Source organism: Umbelopsis ramanniana, assembly GCF_025399195.1.
Source record: "Umbelopsis ramanniana AG unplaced genomic scaffold K450scaffold_71, whole genome shotgun sequence".
Classification (NCBI taxonomy): domain Eukaryota; kingdom Fungi; phylum Mucoromycota; class Umbelopsidomycetes; order Umbelopsidales; family Umbelopsidaceae; genus Umbelopsis; species Umbelopsis ramanniana.
In genome coordinates, this window is record NW_026252157.1 from 34,066 (window position 1) to 50,581 (window position 16,516).

At 43.1% G+C, this 16,516-nt stretch overlaps 6 protein-coding genes across 6 annotated transcripts; 1 reads left to right on the forward strand and 5 right to left on the reverse strand.

Annotated features, from left to right (window-relative positions):
- Nucleotides 1–326: 326 nt before the first annotated feature.
- On the reverse strand, nucleotides 327–1,369 carry K450DRAFT_179770 (uncharacterized protein; the record flags this gene model as incomplete). Its single annotated transcript, XM_051584321.1, has 2 exons — nucleotides 327–1,236; nucleotides 1,305–1,369. 2 exons carry the CDS (start codon nucleotides 1,367–1,369, stop codon nucleotides 327–329), a joined length of 975 nt encoding a protein of 324 aa, XP_051441096.1.
- Nucleotides 1,370–4,473: 3,104 nt separating this feature from the next.
- K450DRAFT_258427 (uncharacterized protein) lies at nucleotides 4,474–4,985 on the reverse strand. Its single transcript, XM_051591838.1, has 3 exons — nucleotides 4,943–4,985; nucleotides 4,750–4,859; nucleotides 4,474–4,679 (listed from the first exon to the last, which is right to left on the reverse strand). The coding sequence occupies exons 1-3, from the start codon at nucleotides 4,943–4,945 to the stop codon at nucleotides 4,577–4,579; spliced, it is 216 nt and encodes a 71-aa protein (XP_051441097.1). The 5' UTR covers nucleotides 4,946–4,985; the 3' UTR covers nucleotides 4,474–4,576.
- A 14-nt stretch (nucleotides 4,986–4,999) lies between these two features.
- Nucleotides 5,000–7,402, reverse strand: K450DRAFT_258431 (uncharacterized protein). The gene is made up of 4 exons (XM_051591839.1): nucleotides 7,279–7,402; nucleotides 7,104–7,195; nucleotides 5,435–7,024; nucleotides 5,000–5,362 (listed from the first exon to the last, which is right to left on the reverse strand). The coding sequence occupies exons 1-4, from the start codon at nucleotides 7,391–7,393 to the stop codon at nucleotides 5,168–5,170; spliced, it is 1,992 nt and encodes a 663-aa protein (XP_051441098.1). The 5' UTR covers nucleotides 7,394–7,402; the 3' UTR covers nucleotides 5,000–5,167.
- Nucleotides 7,403–7,542: 140 nt separating this feature from the next.
- On the reverse strand, nucleotides 7,543–10,498 carry K450DRAFT_258434 (uncharacterized protein). The gene is made up of 2 exons (XM_051591840.1): nucleotides 10,053–10,498; nucleotides 7,543–9,994 (listed from the first exon to the last, which is right to left on the reverse strand). Exons 1-2 carry the CDS (start codon nucleotides 10,288–10,290, stop codon nucleotides 7,647–7,649), a joined length of 2,586 nt encoding a protein of 861 aa, XP_051441099.1. The 5' UTR covers nucleotides 10,291–10,498; the 3' UTR covers nucleotides 7,543–7,646.
- Nucleotides 10,499–11,441: 943 nt separating this feature from the next.
- K450DRAFT_258439 (uncharacterized protein) lies at nucleotides 11,442–13,655 on the forward strand. Its single transcript, XM_051591841.1, has 8 exons — nucleotides 11,442–11,749; nucleotides 11,841–11,980; nucleotides 12,061–12,073; nucleotides 12,141–12,408; nucleotides 12,477–12,555; nucleotides 12,636–12,974; nucleotides 13,041–13,113; nucleotides 13,174–13,655. The coding sequence occupies exons 1-8, from the start codon at nucleotides 11,633–11,635 to the stop codon at nucleotides 13,468–13,470; spliced, it is 1,326 nt and encodes a 441-aa protein (XP_051441100.1). The 5' UTR covers nucleotides 11,442–11,632; the 3' UTR covers nucleotides 13,471–13,655.
- Nucleotides 13,656–13,720: 65 nt separating this feature from the next.
- K450DRAFT_283765 (uncharacterized protein) lies at nucleotides 13,721–16,149 on the reverse strand (the record flags this gene model as incomplete). The annotated part of the gene is made up of 9 exons (XM_051593489.1): nucleotides 13,721–14,579; nucleotides 14,648–14,768; nucleotides 14,829–15,041; nucleotides 15,107–15,223; nucleotides 15,290–15,490; nucleotides 15,564–15,611; nucleotides 15,689–15,857; nucleotides 15,951–15,978; nucleotides 16,040–16,149. The coding sequence occupies 9 exons, from the start codon at nucleotides 16,147–16,149 to the stop codon at nucleotides 13,925–13,927; spliced, it is 1,662 nt and encodes a 553-aa protein (XP_051441101.1). The 3' UTR covers nucleotides 13,721–13,924.
- Nucleotides 16,150–16,516: the final 367 nt, after the last annotated feature.

The window sequence follows — 16,516 nt, forward strand, 5'->3', positions numbered from 1 at the left end:
TTGCCATTGTAAAGAGGTGTGAGAAGATCATTTGCATTAACACCACTCGATAAAGGAGGATAGCTTAAGGTGCTTGCAAGATTGGGGTCAAACTCAACCAACGACGTGGAGGGAGCTCCCGATGGTATACTGCTGCTGGGTGCCTGGTATGACTGGTACTTCAGATTATCCAGTAGCGTTGGGTTACTCATAGCAGCATTCAAAACCTGCTGAAGGTTCTGAAGTTGCTGAATGTTTCTGATGTTGTCCCAATTGATAATGTCTCGTTGCTTATTGGGGTTGGAGAGTGTATCTAGACAACAGCGATATTAGTCCTGAACGGGAAGTCATTGCATAAGAGTCAAAAGGCAAAGCCGCTTACTTTGTATTTCAGCAAGTTGATCACTAGCTGTAACTGATCCTGGAGAATGCACCGATGGGCTGGTGGGCATTGGCGATGATTGCCGTATACTTTGACTGTTGGCCACACTGGCACTTTTAGACGTTTTCGATACTTTCCTGGGCAAATCTTGAGAATCTTTTTCAGGTAGAGTGGTGACCTTGGTCACGGACGGAGAACCACTTTTTTTGCTTGAAGGTGTTGGTATCTCTTCAATTTCTTCATATTCTTCATCATCGCTATCCTCTTCCCTAATCTTGGCGCCAGAATCACTGTACTCAGTGTTGGTATCTCCAATTAGATATCGTCTCTTCTTCGGTATGATAGCTCTCTTTTTATCACCAGAAAATACGGAAGCCAGGAACCGGAGAATCTTATCTATCGTTTCCTGATGACGCTGATGCCTTTCTCTTGCAGCCAACGTCTCTTGCCACAAAACCTGGTTGTCTTGCTGAATGTTCTTCAACTCCGAACTAATGTTCATTTGATGCTTCTTTATCGCCGTAATTTCGTCCAGAATGTGATTCAAATCAAGACCCGGCGCCTCCTTCTCTTCTTGATCTCTGCCTTTTTTCCTTGTTACTAGTAGCAACAAGTCGGGGTGGTTTTTCTGAAAGTGTGGATTGCTAAATTCCCACCATTCTGTGTCCGAGTCCGACTGCAGGACGCCTTGTTGCAGATGCGGTACTTTGTGAAATCCATACATATTGAGTTGGCGGACGAAAGATGAAAAGTTGTTATGCTTAAAAAATCGAGGAAGGACTTCTTTGGCAAGATCTTCGTGGCGTACCACGATGAACGATTTGCCGTCCTCTGACCACCGAATCAAATCGTTAGACGCTGGGTCTTGAACCATGCTACAAGCCAAAAAAAATCAGAATCTATACAAATATCACTTTGCCACGTAAAACTCTGTTCTGCTTACTTGTACAACTTGTTCAGAAATGCAGGAACATTGCGCTGGAAGCGCTGGCTCTGTAAAGTAGACATTATGGCTCTGGACGCCGACGAGTCTGGCTGGGACGGAGAAGGGATGGAAGTGTTGGATGGCATGGAATTGCTGAGAGATGCAATATCAGAAGTAAAAGTAGGGCTTGAAAGGTTTTCGAGAATGGATTGAGGTGCAATGTTCGTTGAAGTTAATGAGGTGGCAAAATCGTCATTGGGTGAGCTATTCGAGATTTCGTTTGCCTTTCTTTTATATGCAAGGGAAGGCATAGACGGATCTCCAGACGCTCCACTTGGAGAATTATGTCTGTCAGGCATAATGCTATTGATGAGAATGAGAAAACTTTGGTACACCAATCAAACGCCCCAGAGTACTGTTTTCCAAAGAAGTGTAAGGGAATTACGAAGAGTATGTCTGCCACGCACAAAAAAAAAAAAAAAAAAAATTGTCAATGAATTCCCGATCACAATTTTGTGATATTACGTACGTCACTTGTGGAAAAAAAATATGAGTGCTGCCTGATCTCGATCCTCAGCAAGATATCTACCAAGTAGTCGTTACCCTTTCTTTGTTTTATCGAATACTTGTTGCCATCCTTCAGAAATGTAGTGTAGTTTTTCATAATCATCATAGCAAGCAAAAAATGATTGAATTTCTTTCATCTCCGTTTCTCCAGCAAATACCAATAAGACAGTATCAGTATTTTTTTTTCTGGATCGTAATTTGATCGGCAATGTCGGTATTTCCTATTTGCTGCTACCTGCTCTCTCCATTAGTTTAAAATAGTGGGATCTTCTCCTTGAATTCAGAAAAGAAACGTCCTTTTTAGATCAATTAACTTCTTGTTAATTTTTCAGTATGAGCACACACTGTCTGGCTTGAGGTTTTACCACCTCCATGCGATCATAAATATTTGTGCTCTTCTCCGCCCGCACAGACCGTCCGCTGCTACGTTGATAATCTGAATCACTATGCCATTTATCCTTTGAAGTGCGCAAAACAATGACCAGTATATGCACTAAGGACATTGCAATATTGACACAGCATTATTGCAATGAAAAGGAATTGGCCACCATGCATATCGATTTCCATAAGGGGTCTCTTGTCGAACGTAAGGGTGTCTACGGAGTCGTTTACATCTGTCTGACAAGTACAACGATTTGAAAAATCATACTCAAAGTTACATAAGGTGCTGGTATTGTTGCAGATTATAAAGCAAGTCCAAACACGAACAATGAATAAATTACGTATGACTGACCTTGTCCGTAATTTCATGTATGCAAAAGATTGAGCTTGTAAGGGGCTGCGTATTCTGTCTTATTGAGTTTCTGCAATTTTATATGTTCAGGTATATGGCAACAAACAAATGGCCAGTCATCGGCTGAGGAAAGGCATGACGGCCGTCCGAAGAGGCTTGAAATCGGCTCGTCTGCAAATAATAGAGTTTGAATAGAATTACCTTTTAGCTTTGTAAACATAACAAGTTGAGCGAACGTACATTTAAAGATGATAAGTTATGTCGATCCCAGTAAAAATCATTGCTTGGTTTAAAGGACTTTGGAGGAAATCTTGCATGTTTAATAGCTTGTTTGTCACACATTGGTGAACACGCGATGACTGGTCACATTTGGCAAACTGTCTGCAATATGTGATTAAACCTTTTGTTGTTTATCATAACGAAGGGGTGGAATAAAACCAACCTCCTCAGTTGCATCGGGAGCATTTGTTCCTGTCATGTCTACCGCAGGCCCTGCCTACGAAATTCGTTTTCGTGACGATGAGGTAAGCTATTGTTCTACCAAAGGAATGGAGGAGAAACTTACTGATGCTTTACGAAACAGCATGTCCAAATCATAGATCTTACGCGAAATGGAGCTGCTCCAGAGACACGACCGTTACCTAGTGGTAAGCCATGAGCTTTATCTCAACTTCCAGTGTGATCGTTTATTGACAGTGTTGCGCTTGGGCACATGAAACAAACAGTTTACAGGCAGTCATGCTTGCTTCGTCGAGAGAGTGTCCTACTTTCCCATAGTACATCAGAGCCAACTTTCTCTCGCTATGCTACCAAAATCAATAAAGCTGAGGAGCTGTTCGACGAGGATACACAAGTTTCGTCTCTAGCTGTCAGTCGAGACACATCAATCCTACCAGTTACAAGTCAGCCAATAGCAATTCAACAGCCACCACCCCATGAAACTTATAGCCTTGCCAAGTCGGCTCCGCATCGCCGTGGAACGTCCAACACTTACCCCTTAAACAGCGATGCCAGTTTTAGTTGGACTGGCCGAGCCAATAAAGACTTGGATGTTATTCCAACAGTTGCACGACGATTGGCTGAAGAGGAGGCACTGGATTCGTTAAGACGGCAAGAAGGTGAGGAGGCTATGCGAAAGGCACTGGAGAGGAAGGCCAAAATTGCTGCTGCACGCCAGCATGCTCGGACGCGCTCTGGTGGTAAGTGTTAACGTATCATTTGAAGCTCTTGCAATCAGAATGTTAACGTTCGGAACAAGGGATGTCGTCCGATCACAGTGACGGCGATCTCAATTCTTTGGCTGTTGAGAACTACGTATCTAGTCCGGTTGACCAAACTTCAATGGACAAGTCGGCTATATACGGTACTTTTGCTCATACCAATGAACCACATTACGAAACCGTGGAACAAAAGTTACCTCAAGACAATCATACTGTTGATATGAAAGAAGACGACACCTATCGCTTGGACAAAAAGGGCATGGATAATGTGGAAGGTGCGCAACCAAGGATAGATTCACAGCCAAACGTATATCCATACAGGCCACAGCAGCACATGGATATAGACTTACGATATCCGCCAAAGGGGCATATAGAAGACAGGTATCAGAAACAACGACAGCTGAATATGCATGAGATGAATACCCTGAAGTCTGAGAACGGGCAGTCAAAGGCAAAATCGCAAGACATGCCATCACACTATCTGACGGAAGAAACTGTTAAAGCCGACGAAAAGCAAGGCTGTTGTTGTATCATATCTTGAAATTATCTATTAAGTTTTTTTAAAGCATACCTCATTATTACCCCATTCCCTCAAGACATGATCTATCATTGTAGTAAATTTGACACGAGTATATCCATTTTTTTTTTCAACATACCATGCGGTTTAAGAGAATATGAAGAGGGAGAGGGTAGCTAATCTCATTTTTGCTTTATTTTACAGGAAAAAAGGATGTAATAAGTGGGTTGTCATTTGGTCGAGCGAAAAAAGGTTATGAGAGCATCATACGGACACCCATAATAATGCACGCCAAGGAAACGTATGGGCTAAGTCGCTCGCCGATACGTGCTGCTTTCCAGAAAAAACCCAAAAATCTAAGGCACACATCCAAATGTTAGTGAGCTGCAATCGACGTCATGAAGTTGATTGATTATCTATACTTGCCCAGTCTTATTTCTGTCCATTAGTGATGGCGCTTGGGCTCGAATGTAGGAGCAAGTGCAGATCAAGAGCAGTACGACGAGCAAAAGGCTCTCAAAGTTAAATATGGCTGACTGTTAAGGTGAAATCACGTTGAAAGTGTGGATAGATTAGTAACTGCCAACGATTAGGACGTCTGTACAGTGAGGAGCATTACCATCTTGAAGGAAGAGCAATGGATGCTGTAGGCAAAAGGAGCTTCGGACAGGGAAAATTTATGGGTTTGAAATTTTGTACAGATTTTTTTATATTTAATTCGGATTGCATACTCAAGTGGTTTTAATTGAACTGACTACAGTTAGATATTGTATGATACTGGTGAAACATATATGTTGAGCAATTGTATTGAGAAAAAGGAAATAAAAGGAATGGAGGAAAACGCTTAAACGAATTCAAGCTTAGCTACACCATGAGCGGCGGAGACAACGACAACAGAGGCCGAATCTTCCTTGTAATAACCAGCCTTGAGGTAAGGTCTCAGCTTGGTGACATGAATATCAGCAGGATTGGGAGCATGAACAGTGTTGTGGCCGGACAAGGCTGAGACAGCAAACTTGCCTTCATAACCATCAGCGGGCTATTGGATAAAAAAGATAGTGAGTAAATTGCATCAATGAAATTGGGAAACGTGGCGAAAATCGCGACTTACCAATTGAATGTGAGCATAACCACCAACAGTGTTGGCCTTGATAGTAGCATTGGCGCTAGTAGGAGTCACGGTAACGTTGGAGATGCCTCTTACAGTGCTAGCTCCAAAATAATGAGAAGGCTTGTAGGAACCGGTGATCTTGCCACGGAAAGCGGCGACTTGAATGTCTTCAGCTTCGATGTCTTCCAAATGAATGCGGCCCCGGCCAACACCAGCACGGAATTTGCCAAAGGTGAGACCGCTAAGGTTACTTGAGACAAAGGCAGCACGGAGATGCAAATCCAGACCATCATATTTCTTGAGTCCAGCGGGGAAGGTGATCTTAACATGTGCTTTGAGGCAGGGAGGCGGGGGAGGATGGTCAGGCTCATCTTGGGGACCTCCCATGAATTTACCAAAGAAAGAATGAGATGGACGAGGAGGATGGCCAGGACCCTTGACTTCAACAGAATATTTGCCTTCGTGGTCGAAAGAGCTGATTGCTACCAAGTCGTTCAACTTCTCGTCGCTGGTAAGAATGCTGACTTCGACTTGGACTTTGTCGGCAACGGCATCGTCACTGCTAGCTTGGGTGATTTCAACTTTGGAACCGGAGAAGGCACCATCGACGAAGAGAGCAGCTTCCTTAAATTCTTCAGGTGAGAATTCTAAAGTTGTGACTTCAGAAGTCAAATTGGCGTCTTTGCAGTGGCCACCACGGTGATGAGGAGGGCGTCTGTGGTGTGGGGGATGATGAGGGAATCGATGGTGAGGAGGACGGGGTTCGTCAGTTGGGTGAGGGACGTCGGAAGAGGTTGGAGGTGTAGGCTCCTCAAAAAATTCGCCACCAACGTCTTCGTCATCAACAGCGTTCATAAAAGGTGGCATGTCTCTATCATCATCATATGGCATTGAATGCAATTGGTCATCGCCTTGTTCAATACCAGTGAAGTCTTCTGTCTCAACTTCTGGTACGTCAACGTCTTCATAATTAAAGTGGTGATCGTAAATTCTGATCCATTCTGAGCTGGGTACTGGATCGAAACTGGGTACATCCAACGGTGGGAATGAAACGTCGAAGTCTTCATCGATATCGTTTGCTAGATCGTTTTCGACTTCGGGTTCAGGCTGAGGTTCATCGTGTGGGTGCTTTCCGTGATGCTTGCCATGGTGTCTACCATGACCTTCTCCATGGTGGTGATGATGATGATGATGATGATGATGCTTACGACCATGGAATGGCATATCATTTTCTTCGAAATCTTCATCATCTACACGTTCATCAGGACCGGGAGGTCCGTGATGGCCGTGGCGACCAGGAAAACCGGGACGACGGGAGCAACCAGGAGGACCATGGTGGAATCCACGGGGTCCATCCTGTTCCTCAGCAACGGGAGGGCCATGGTGGTGACCATGATGCCGGCCCCTGCCCCAATGATGAGGACGACCGCGACCGTGGTGGTGATCGAAATCACGGTCCTGGTCAAAGTCTGAGAACATGGAGGCAACCTTCATGGCGTAATGATCAGGTTCAGGAATATTTTGCTCAGCAAGCTCTTCAGGGTAGTAGAAAGTGGGCTTGTCTTCGCCATTAAATTGTTGTCCTCCATACTGCAAAACAGAAAGGAAAAATTAGTTAGTTAAATAATATTTCAAAAAGGATAATTTAAACATAGCTATGTTCACTCACTCCTCTCCATGACCATGAAGGTGTGGACAGATTAGAGAGTGCAAAGATGGTAATTGCAGCACCTAAACCTATCTTCTTGAGCATCTTACGACCTGTTGGTCAACAGAAAAGAGTGAGTGACATGTATGAAACAGAACGATACTTGCATAATGATGACGGTGATGATAAAACCTACGCTTATGTTGGCATCTACGCTTGCAGTGACGCTTCATATCATGACCTTCGAGAGCCTCAACATCCTCTTGCATGGGGATAGGAGTGTACTCAACGTCCTTTGATTTTTCGCTCATTTTTTGAAAGAATGAAACAAGAAGAGGTGTGAGGCCACAGCTCCGCCATCTTTATATAAAATTTAGCCGTTGCCAAGACATGCGCAACCTAACCGAATGTCCGCCTCCCGTCATGATTGGCTGCCTGTCGGAATTGGAAAGATGTACCATCTTAATTGTTCGAGAAATGCATAATGCTTATGAGGTTTTTTTTATTATATGGAAAGGAATCTATGCCAGCATACACATTATTACAGAGCTATGCAGTGAGTATCTACATAATGTCATCTCCTCTCTTCCGTCGCCTTTCATCTTGAGATACAGCAGGACTGGCTCGACCATTGTTGCCTATGGATGGAATATCCAAAATCGTCGATGGTCCGATCGATCCACTTTGAGCCATTGTTGGATATTCATTGTCCTCTTCCTCTGACGTTTCGGTTACAGAATAACCCATTCTGCTTTGCTTTCTGGGAGATGCTGATGTAACGGCAGCTGGTAGGTATCCAGAATTGTCATCAGATGAGATGGTAGGAGGTGTTGGCGTAAGACCCATTTGATAGAATGAATTGAGATTCGGCGAGCTGCCAGTTCGCGCAGTCAGATTAGTGAAACTTCCATTTCTGTTGGATAGTCCTAGTGCCGAAGATGAACTCTTGATGCCAGTATACTCTACTGCGCCAGGGCTAGAAACGGCCGACTGTGCTCCCATTAGACTAGCTGCACTATCTCCACTGTATCGCTTTTTGGTCCAAGGCCGCGTAGGTATAGATGGTTGCGATCGAATAGAATTGCTAGACGTAGGTCTTCGTAATACACCCAAACTAGGGCTGGATCCTATATTAATAGCAATGCCTTCAGATCCAACATTATCCAATTCTGTCACTGTAACACCATATTCGGAATCATCCACATCCAGGTCATGTACTGAAGTGGGGGCTTGATTGTACGATCGATTAGTTCTTCCTAGTCTTGAAAACCAATAGCGAGCAGTATTGTAGGTTTCGCGCAACATTCTATCAGGATGAAAATGAGATAGCTGAGAGCGGAAACCGTGAGATTGGCTGGCATGCACTGAATCTGAATTGCCGAGGATCCCCGCGTTGGGGTCATAAGAACTCTTTCCTGCTCGGCGGCGAGACCGACTGCGAGAAATACACCATACGAGGAAACAACAAATTATCATAATCGACATAACGAAGAAAGCAAATGAATGCGCATTACTTGGCGTCAATGATTTGGGTATAGGGTTTCCTGGTATACCGATTACGTTTTCTAGCGGTGGCTGACCATCTTCTTTATCGATAGCATGAGGGCCTTCATCATCCGTACTATGCCCTGGGGACCCATTATCCGTTACAGGGATTTGATCGGATACGTACTGAAGCATAGCACCCAAAGTCCAAGAAACTTGAATGTCATTGATGGTGTCGATACTTTGGAACGGCGGACTCCAATGCTTGGCATTGACACTTTCAATCGACTGTTCCAAGACTTCCTTTTCTTGAGCTGCCGTGCCTTGACCACCATCATCTACGATTCTTGGTATTTCGATACCATCATGGAGCACATTGACCATCCAAGCAGCCTTGAAGCATTGCATTTCGTAACGCTGCAAATCAATTTCGTTGGCATGTTGGTGGTTCTGCCGAATCGTGTTCCACTCCGATTGGCAATATTCGGTGGCTTTCTTCTCGTACTCAACAAAATCGTAAACCCCTCCTAGACCAAGAATATCGTGCGATGAATACCAGTATTCAGATATTCCTACAAACTTGTTGACTAGCCAATCAATATGTGGAGTGTGTACACCATTAAATAAACAAGGTTCGGTTGGGCATTCAACATCCTTGTTCAGAAGTGGAAGGGTAGCTTCCAAGCATTTGGAGAATGATCCAGTGCCATGAAGTGTTAATGCAACACTTGTTGACGAGGAGTCGGTTAAGTTGAGATCAATAGGAAGACATGGGTCATCCAAATGGAGCGTATGATGCTCATCTAACAAGTCTGATTTTGGTCCACTCTCATCATAAGCCTTGCGTACTCGTTCCTCCAGGTACCGTCTCCTTGCTTCATTACTGCCATACCCAAGAAAGGTGGTTACAAAAACATCGTATTCAATTCGGCGTCCATCTAGGGTATGCAGCGTGATTTTCTCTAGGTCATCCATATGTTCCTCTTTCTGATGATGTTCTGGCTCAAATGCAATTTGTGTGCTAGCGCCTCCCATGTCAAGGAATCCAAATGTGTGGTGCTGCTCTCGTATACCATCTGCGTTCTTAGGTTGTTCATCGAGTGATGCACTGATGCTAGCGTCAAAGCCTCCCATCAGATAGTTGACAGCTGTCCATCCGTAAAGACCTTCCAATTCTCCTGATATGATTTTGATTTGCTTGTTGCAATTTTCTAGCTTGAAGCCAGAGTTTTTTTTGATATAATTACAGGTGGCACTTAAGATGTCCTCCTGATCTTCTTTTGGTAAAAGTCGCATACCAGCTGTGGCCATTAAAAATATAGGTGTTTGTTTATGTTCTGTGGCCGGTACAACTTCTTCGGCGAAATCTAAAAGCATCTTCAAATGATCTCCTATGTCCTTTGTTTTGCCAGCATAAGTTGATATTCCTAGAATAGAAGTTTAGTATGCCTGCGATCTAATCAAATATATCATCGGAAACCTTACCTGGATGCTCTTTGAGAGTCCATTTAAGCCCCAACTTGTCTCCGCGTTCCACGGTGGGTACTTTACCGCGCAGAGCCTCTAGCGGCTGGGTTTGGAGAAGATGTGCGTAATCTTTCCAAGAGTAAACGTGGACTCTAGAGCCAGAAGATCCAGCATCAATAACGATTCCGTAGCGACGATGTTCATTCCATTCCGATTCGCTCCCTATGTCCTGACGGTGAACTAGCAAAGAGGACATTGATTCAATAATTTATCCTGTAGGAACAAGTAAAGCGGTGCGAGGGTAAGAATCCGAGTGTGTGGTGATTTATTCTATTGTTGTCTAGGCCAGTTAAGAAAGCATAATCTTGGGGCTTTTGGTAAAAGATAATGTAGACTTTCCAATGAAAGTTCTGATGAGCGGATCCGATGGCGATGGAGATGAATAAAGCAGGCCTTGTCTTTTCTGAGGTAGCAAAGTGGTTCAGTTGCACTGCAATTTTCACCGGATTGATTGGCGGGGCATATAATCTGGGTTTTATTTTTGGGATTTTTTTTTTTTTGTGACGATCGACGAATACATTCTACAGTAACGTATTGCCTTCAGGAACATAGCAAAAGAAATCTCGCAATTAGCAGTGGATTTGACGACGTTATATAAAATTATCTGTCGACACTAAAAATGAATAGAAGAATTGGTTAACGCAGACGACATAACCTTTTGAAACGGTATTGTTTTGAATGAGCTCATATTTGGATAGTTTTTCCTGCAGCTGCAAGAGCGATCATGCTGATATTTTGCGTTCAAAACACAAATACAAAGGCAAAGGCTGCGCATGACTGAGAAACGAACCTACAATTACTGTGTATTTCAACATGCAACTGAGTCTGACTACAAACTTCTCAAACTCTACTTAAACTGTCCTGTGTTTCTCTAATAATGTCTACGCTTTCCGAGTGCAAATCTTTATGTTCTCTTAATATGTACTGAAGTAAGTTTATCGTCAAATGTATTCAGAACATTGGCTTAAAAAACTCTCTTTCTTTTTTGGAAATGTTACGTTACATATCCGAGCTTTTTCTGGTCTTTTCCAAACTTTCAGAACTACCATTTTCAAAAACGGCAAGATATTGTTTACTGTGTGCATCGACGAAAAAGAGATTGGCGTGGGGTTATTCAACTTGGGTAGATTTCGTGAAAATATGTCAAATATCACGCTGTGCTGACATAAAGTGGGCATCCACACTTCCTGCAACCTGCTGCACTTTCCGATAAGGGTGGTCCTGAGCCTGAGTAAAAGAACAACAGCCGACCATTAAATTACACTCATTCAGCACCTGATTACACGTAAAGGCGTCTTTGTAAGATATACTAATTATTTTCTATAACGATAAGTATATCTTGTACTTTAATGGCTTTGACCATGGTGTATCATGTAATGGCTTTGAAGACAGTGCATAAGATATCGGTTTCAATAGTCCTTAGCATCCTGATTGGTTGCAGATGACCCAATCAAACCCCGTATGAATTGGCAATATCTCTCTTTTTTTTGTTTCAACCCAGCTTTGTTAAGGAACTACATTCCCCTCAATCATAGTGAATGACAGACGCCAGTCCACCTGTTCCGGTAGCAGGTAGCCGGAGGCGATACACTCTCGGTATTGTTGCCTTGCTATTGGTGGTAGTAATATGGGTGTCCTCTTCTTTTGTTATGAATGTAAGTTAACAAAGTGGCACAGCACAGAACACAAAACAGATAAGCAACATAACAGTCTATGCCTCCCGTTCTAACCATTGCTACCATTCAGAGCATTTTCGGCGAACAATCTTACAACAAACCATTCCTCATCACCTATGTCAACACGGCTTCCTTTTCTTTCTACCTTTTGCCATTTTTGCTGAAAAAGAAGCTGTCAAATAAGAAAACTAATCATGTGGATGAACTTAGGTATGTATCATCAATTGATTTCATGATAATGCGATATTAGTTACTCATACAAAATATCTCGTGCGTTGATGCAAACAAAGTGTTTCAGTACCGGTATGTAGTGTCATTGCCTTACAAACAATATCAAACCATGTGTATCTGACTGAATTGTTACTCTCAGATCGAGCGAGCGCAGTCGACTTCAATGGTAGCTAATGATCAGGAGGCATTAGGCGAAAGCTCTCTTTTTCTGAGAGCAGACGCCGAAAACAATCAAGCTCATGACGAAATCAATTACGGTCCTCCTCCAGCTGATAAATTATCGACGAAGGAGACAATCCAACTCAGCCTTACTTTCTGCATCGTTTGGTTCTTGGCCAATTGGTCTACCAATGCCAGTCTAGCGTACACCACGGTTGGAAGTTCGACCATTTTATCGTCAATGTCCGGTATGAACCCAGATGAAAGTCATTTCTCGTCAATTGGAAATTGCGTATTAATGACTTGAGTGCACTAGGTTTGTTCACCTTGGGTATTGGTGCCATGTTTGGTATCGAAAGGATCAATGGGTTAAAAATTGCTGCCGTCTTTGTTAGGTACTTATTTATAGCGTGTTGAAGTGTTTCATGAGGGATCATACATTACATAACTAATTACCTTTCGATTTGCACTTTAGTTTGATCGGTGTATCCCTTGTATCATACGCCGATAAAAACGCAAGCACTCTTCCTATTGAATCACCTTCGTCTCCTAGCAATCCACTTTTAGGTGATATCTTGGCTCTACTGGGAGCATTTTTCTATGGTTGCTATACGATATTGCTGAAAATCCGTATTCAAGATGAGTCTCGATTGGACATGTCACTCTTCTTTGGATTCGTTGGAGCATTCAATGTTGTGCTATTATGGCCATGCTTTGGTATACTACATGCTCTCGGCATCGAGCGACTTGAATTGCCAAGCACCGCTGCGGTTTGGGGACTTATATTTCTGAATGCCCTCATTGGAACCTTCTTGTAAGTTTTCATAGCCATCACTCTGGTTTGTTCCTCACAAGTCAATTCTGATTTTGATATCCCTAGGTCGGATTATTTATGGCTGTTAGCCATGCTCATGACTTCTCCTCTAGTTGTAACTCTTGGATTGTCGTTGACGGTAAGTACTTGATAACAAATTAACGCCAATAGTAAACTGCGTTTCTAATTAATGTTACAGATCCCTGTTGCATTAACTGGAGATTTTGTATTCAAGCATGTGGTACCCAACCTCCAATACTGGGCAGGAGCCATTCTTGTCATCGCAGGATTCCTTTCTGTCAACATGGCTGCTCTTTCAGAAGTAGATGAGGCAGAAATACTGGAAGGTCGACAATTAGTACCTCAAGAAGACCCTCTTGACACTTCATTAGAAGATCGACATAACATATACAACCAGAATATACCCAAAGGTTCACAAAATAGCTTAAATAGCACTGGAAGTTACCACTCAATGGATCAGACCGCCCCTCGATAACCGTACGCCTCGTGACGATAAAAAGATTCTATCGCTAGTATACTTTTAATTGCAGTAATAATTACTCTCATCCACTAGTCACCATTTGCTGGCTAGGTGTATTTCTATTTTCACTTATAAAGTGGTTTGATCGCTGGCTCGGCTGGAACTTGAGCAAATGAATGTTATGCGGTCTAACACTGAGCCTCTGAAAACACCAGAGGCTTTAGCACATGTTCCGTTATTTGGAGATGAAACCCAGCGTTCTAATGAGCGAGTATATAATCTGGCATTTTAATTCCTGTAAACAAGGCTATCTGCTTTGTCTACTCACTTATCTCCAAAAAGATGATACCCCACAAAATCAAATTTTAAAAATCAATGATAATAAAGCATACATTGAGGTATTTATCTTAACGTAAGTTATGAAAATTGGTGATATGCGTCGTTAAAGCATAGCGAAGTCTTTTGTGTCTTAATAGACAAAGTTGATGGTAGAGGGATCAACACCAACGAAGACATCACCACCGGCTTTGCTGCCCTTGATATCAATCAAAACAGCTTCGCTCTGAGGAGCTACCTTCTTGCGATTGCTCTTGATAGTTACGGTTGTTCCTGACTGGGTAACTTTTCCAAGGCTGCTTGAACCGACGGTCTGACCGGCAGCGACATTGAAGGTGAGAGTCCAGGAAGCTCCAATAGGCTTGGTTGCAGCTGCGCGAACGTTGAACAATCCAGTGAATTCTGTGCCACCCACTGCAGCATCATCAACTACAAACGCCACTTGAGCATTTTGACTCTTGGTCTTTGGCACTGGACCGCCGAGAACTGCTTGCAAGGCTTGAGCACTTCCTGAGGGGCAAATCTGGGTGTGACCACTTGCATAGTCGCAATAGACTGAAGCACCATTGCTACTAAGCTGGCAAATGAGACCGGATGAACAGCTTTGGAGAACCCATTTTCCATTATCGCATTGAGCAAATTGCGTTCCAGCACAGCCATAACTAGTGGTACAAGCTGCACCGGCGACGGGGCACGATCCAGTAGATGTTGGAGAGGCAGTAGTGGTGGTCTTGGTTGTAGTAGTAGTAGCCTTGGTGGTGGTAGTAGCCTTGGTTGTAGTAGTGGTCCTATTTTAAAAAATGAGCATAGTTGCATACCATAATTTAGTTGGCAAGTTGTCATATTTGATTCTTACTTGGCTGTGGTGGTGGTGCCAGTGGATGTACCGCAGTTACTTCCGCTATGGACATATCCAGCCACTACAGTGGCAAAGTTAGGGCTGACTTCAGTATTGTCAAAAGCCTCAGATGCGTCCCCTTTAAAAATTAAAAGATCAGTCATTTGCATTACAGTGCTCATGGTAGAGTAATACCTACACATCATTACACCACCAAAGGAGCTGTATTGACTACGAAGAGAAGGAATGGTCGACTGGAGAGTGCTAGCGGTCACATATCCGCTACCGGCGGCGCCCTTGCTTCCTGGGAGGCCAAGGAATACTCTGACATTGGGGTTCTTGGAGCTCTTGGCCCAGGTATCCCAAGTGTTAAAGTTGAAGCTTCCTCCTGAAACGGAGCAGTAGTTGTTATCTATTGTATATAAAATGAGTCATGTGATTTTGTACCTTGACTTGCAAACTATTGTTATTACTCACAGAATTGGACCCAAACAAAGTCATACCAGGCATTGGTCAAAGAGTCGCCGAGCCACTGATCGGGATAAGGACATTGCGGTGCTCCACTGATGAAATACTGCTTAGAAGTATCGGAAGCTAGATCGTGCACGAGCTTTCAGAAAAATCATGTTGACCACGGCAAAATGTCATTCGAACACTTACCATAATGAGTTCTCATTTGAGTAATAAATGCAGCATAACCGGTGTTAGTACCACCTTCGATGTCCAGATCAAAACCGTCAACAACGGCATCGCCAAAAGGGCGCAAGGTTGCGCCTCCATTTCCGAATAAGCCCCAGATCTGGTCGGCATAGCTTTGTGCTTGAGTGTTATTGGTAAAGCCGTAAGTTCCAACAGCACCACCTGTGAAGGAGCACACATGGTATCAGTAAAAATTGACAGAAAAAAAAAACGATTGAAAAGGCTAATCACCCACCAAGAGACAGTAGCACTTTCTTTCCATTAGCTTGACAGGTCTTGATATCTATCGGTTAATTTTGTGATTAATAAAATTGCATGCTATCACCGTTGGCAACATCTTTCTTCCGCGAAATATCGTACCATTTCCAATGGTGGGGCAATGATAGAGATTAGTTCCAGAAAAGTAAGTGCAACCGCCATCCTCGTTAGCAAAGTCGATTTCAGGTTCGCCGCCAGGGCCATAGAAAACGTAGAGGAACGACAAAACGAGAATGTCCACGGTGCTTCCAGAGCAGTAAGAAGCCAAACTCTGTCACAAAAAAATTATGCAACTGTTTAGACATGTGGGAACAATAGATAATATATATAATATGTTAAAGCGTTGTAAAATTGTAAAATGTACCTGTTGATTATTTGATGAATCTTGTCCCCTGCAAGATGAGAGAGTCAGTTACAGGGCATCAAGAGATTCAATAGGTTCAAAATAATTACCAGTATAAAACGTATTGGCCATTGCAAGTGGGATTGTAGGCGCTTACAATGGAGCTGGATAAGAATGCCGCAGCGGTAGCGATCTTTGTTAAGAAACCCGAGGAGACCATATTGATGTAAGCTGAGTATTCAGGACCCTGTCTATCAAATATTTGCTCAATTTATAGGTGTCCGTAGGGATGGTGTGGAACACAAGAAAAGACTGTGGTTCAATCAGACTATGATTTAGTTTCCAGACCCTTGAACGACCGGAATTTTGTGATGCGTACCTTCTGTCCCAAGATATCAATTGTGAACACAATTTACAAAAGCAATTCCACCAGCATACGTTTGTTGTAACACAAAGAGGTTCAGGGTAGGTTGGCGTAAAGGGTTCTGCAGACAAATTAAATGACGAGCATAGCGAGATAAATAAATTTTAATGGTCTATCATTCCTTTGACCATCTCGTTCCTGAATAAAAAAATTGGAATCGAAC

Bases quoted from the DNA above. Each gene is read 5' to 3' on its own strand.
- K450DRAFT_258431 (XM_051591839.1), bottom strand. From the start codon at position 7,393: ATGAGCGAAAAATCAAAGGACGTTGAGTACACTCCTATCCCCATGCAA. The intron at 7,196-7,278 runs GTAGGTTTTATC...GTTGACCAACAG, and splicing joins GCGTAGATGCCAACATAAGC to GTCGTAAGATGCTCAAGAAG. The intron at 7,025-7,103 runs GTGAGTGAACAT...TCTGTTTTGCAG, and splicing joins CTTCATGGTCATGGAGAGGA to TATGGAGGACAACAATTTAA.
- K450DRAFT_258434 (XM_051591840.1), bottom strand. From the start codon at position 10,290: ATGTCCTCTTTGCTAGTTCACCGTCAGGACATAGGGAGCGAATCGGAA. The intron at 9,995-10,052 runs GTAAGGTTTCCG...CTTCTATTCTAG, and splicing joins GACTCTCAAAGAGCATCCAG to GAATATCAACTTATGCTGGC.
- K450DRAFT_258427 (XM_051591838.1), bottom strand. The intron at 4,680-4,749 runs GCAAGTATAGAT...TGTGTGCCTTAG, and splicing joins ATGGACAGAAATAAGACTGG to ATTTTTGGGTTTTTTCTGGA.
- K450DRAFT_258439 (XM_051591841.1), top strand. From the start codon at position 11,633: ATGACAGACGCCAGTCCACCTGTTCCGGTAGCAGGTAGCCGGAGGCGA. The intron at 11,750-11,840 runs GTAAGTTAACAA...GCTACCATTCAG, and splicing joins CCTCTTCTTTTGTTATGAAT to AGCATTTTCGGCGAACAATC. The intron at 12,556-12,635 runs GTACTTATTTAT...TTTGCACTTTAG, and splicing joins ATTGCTGCCGTCTTTGTTAG to TTTGATCGGTGTATCCCTTG.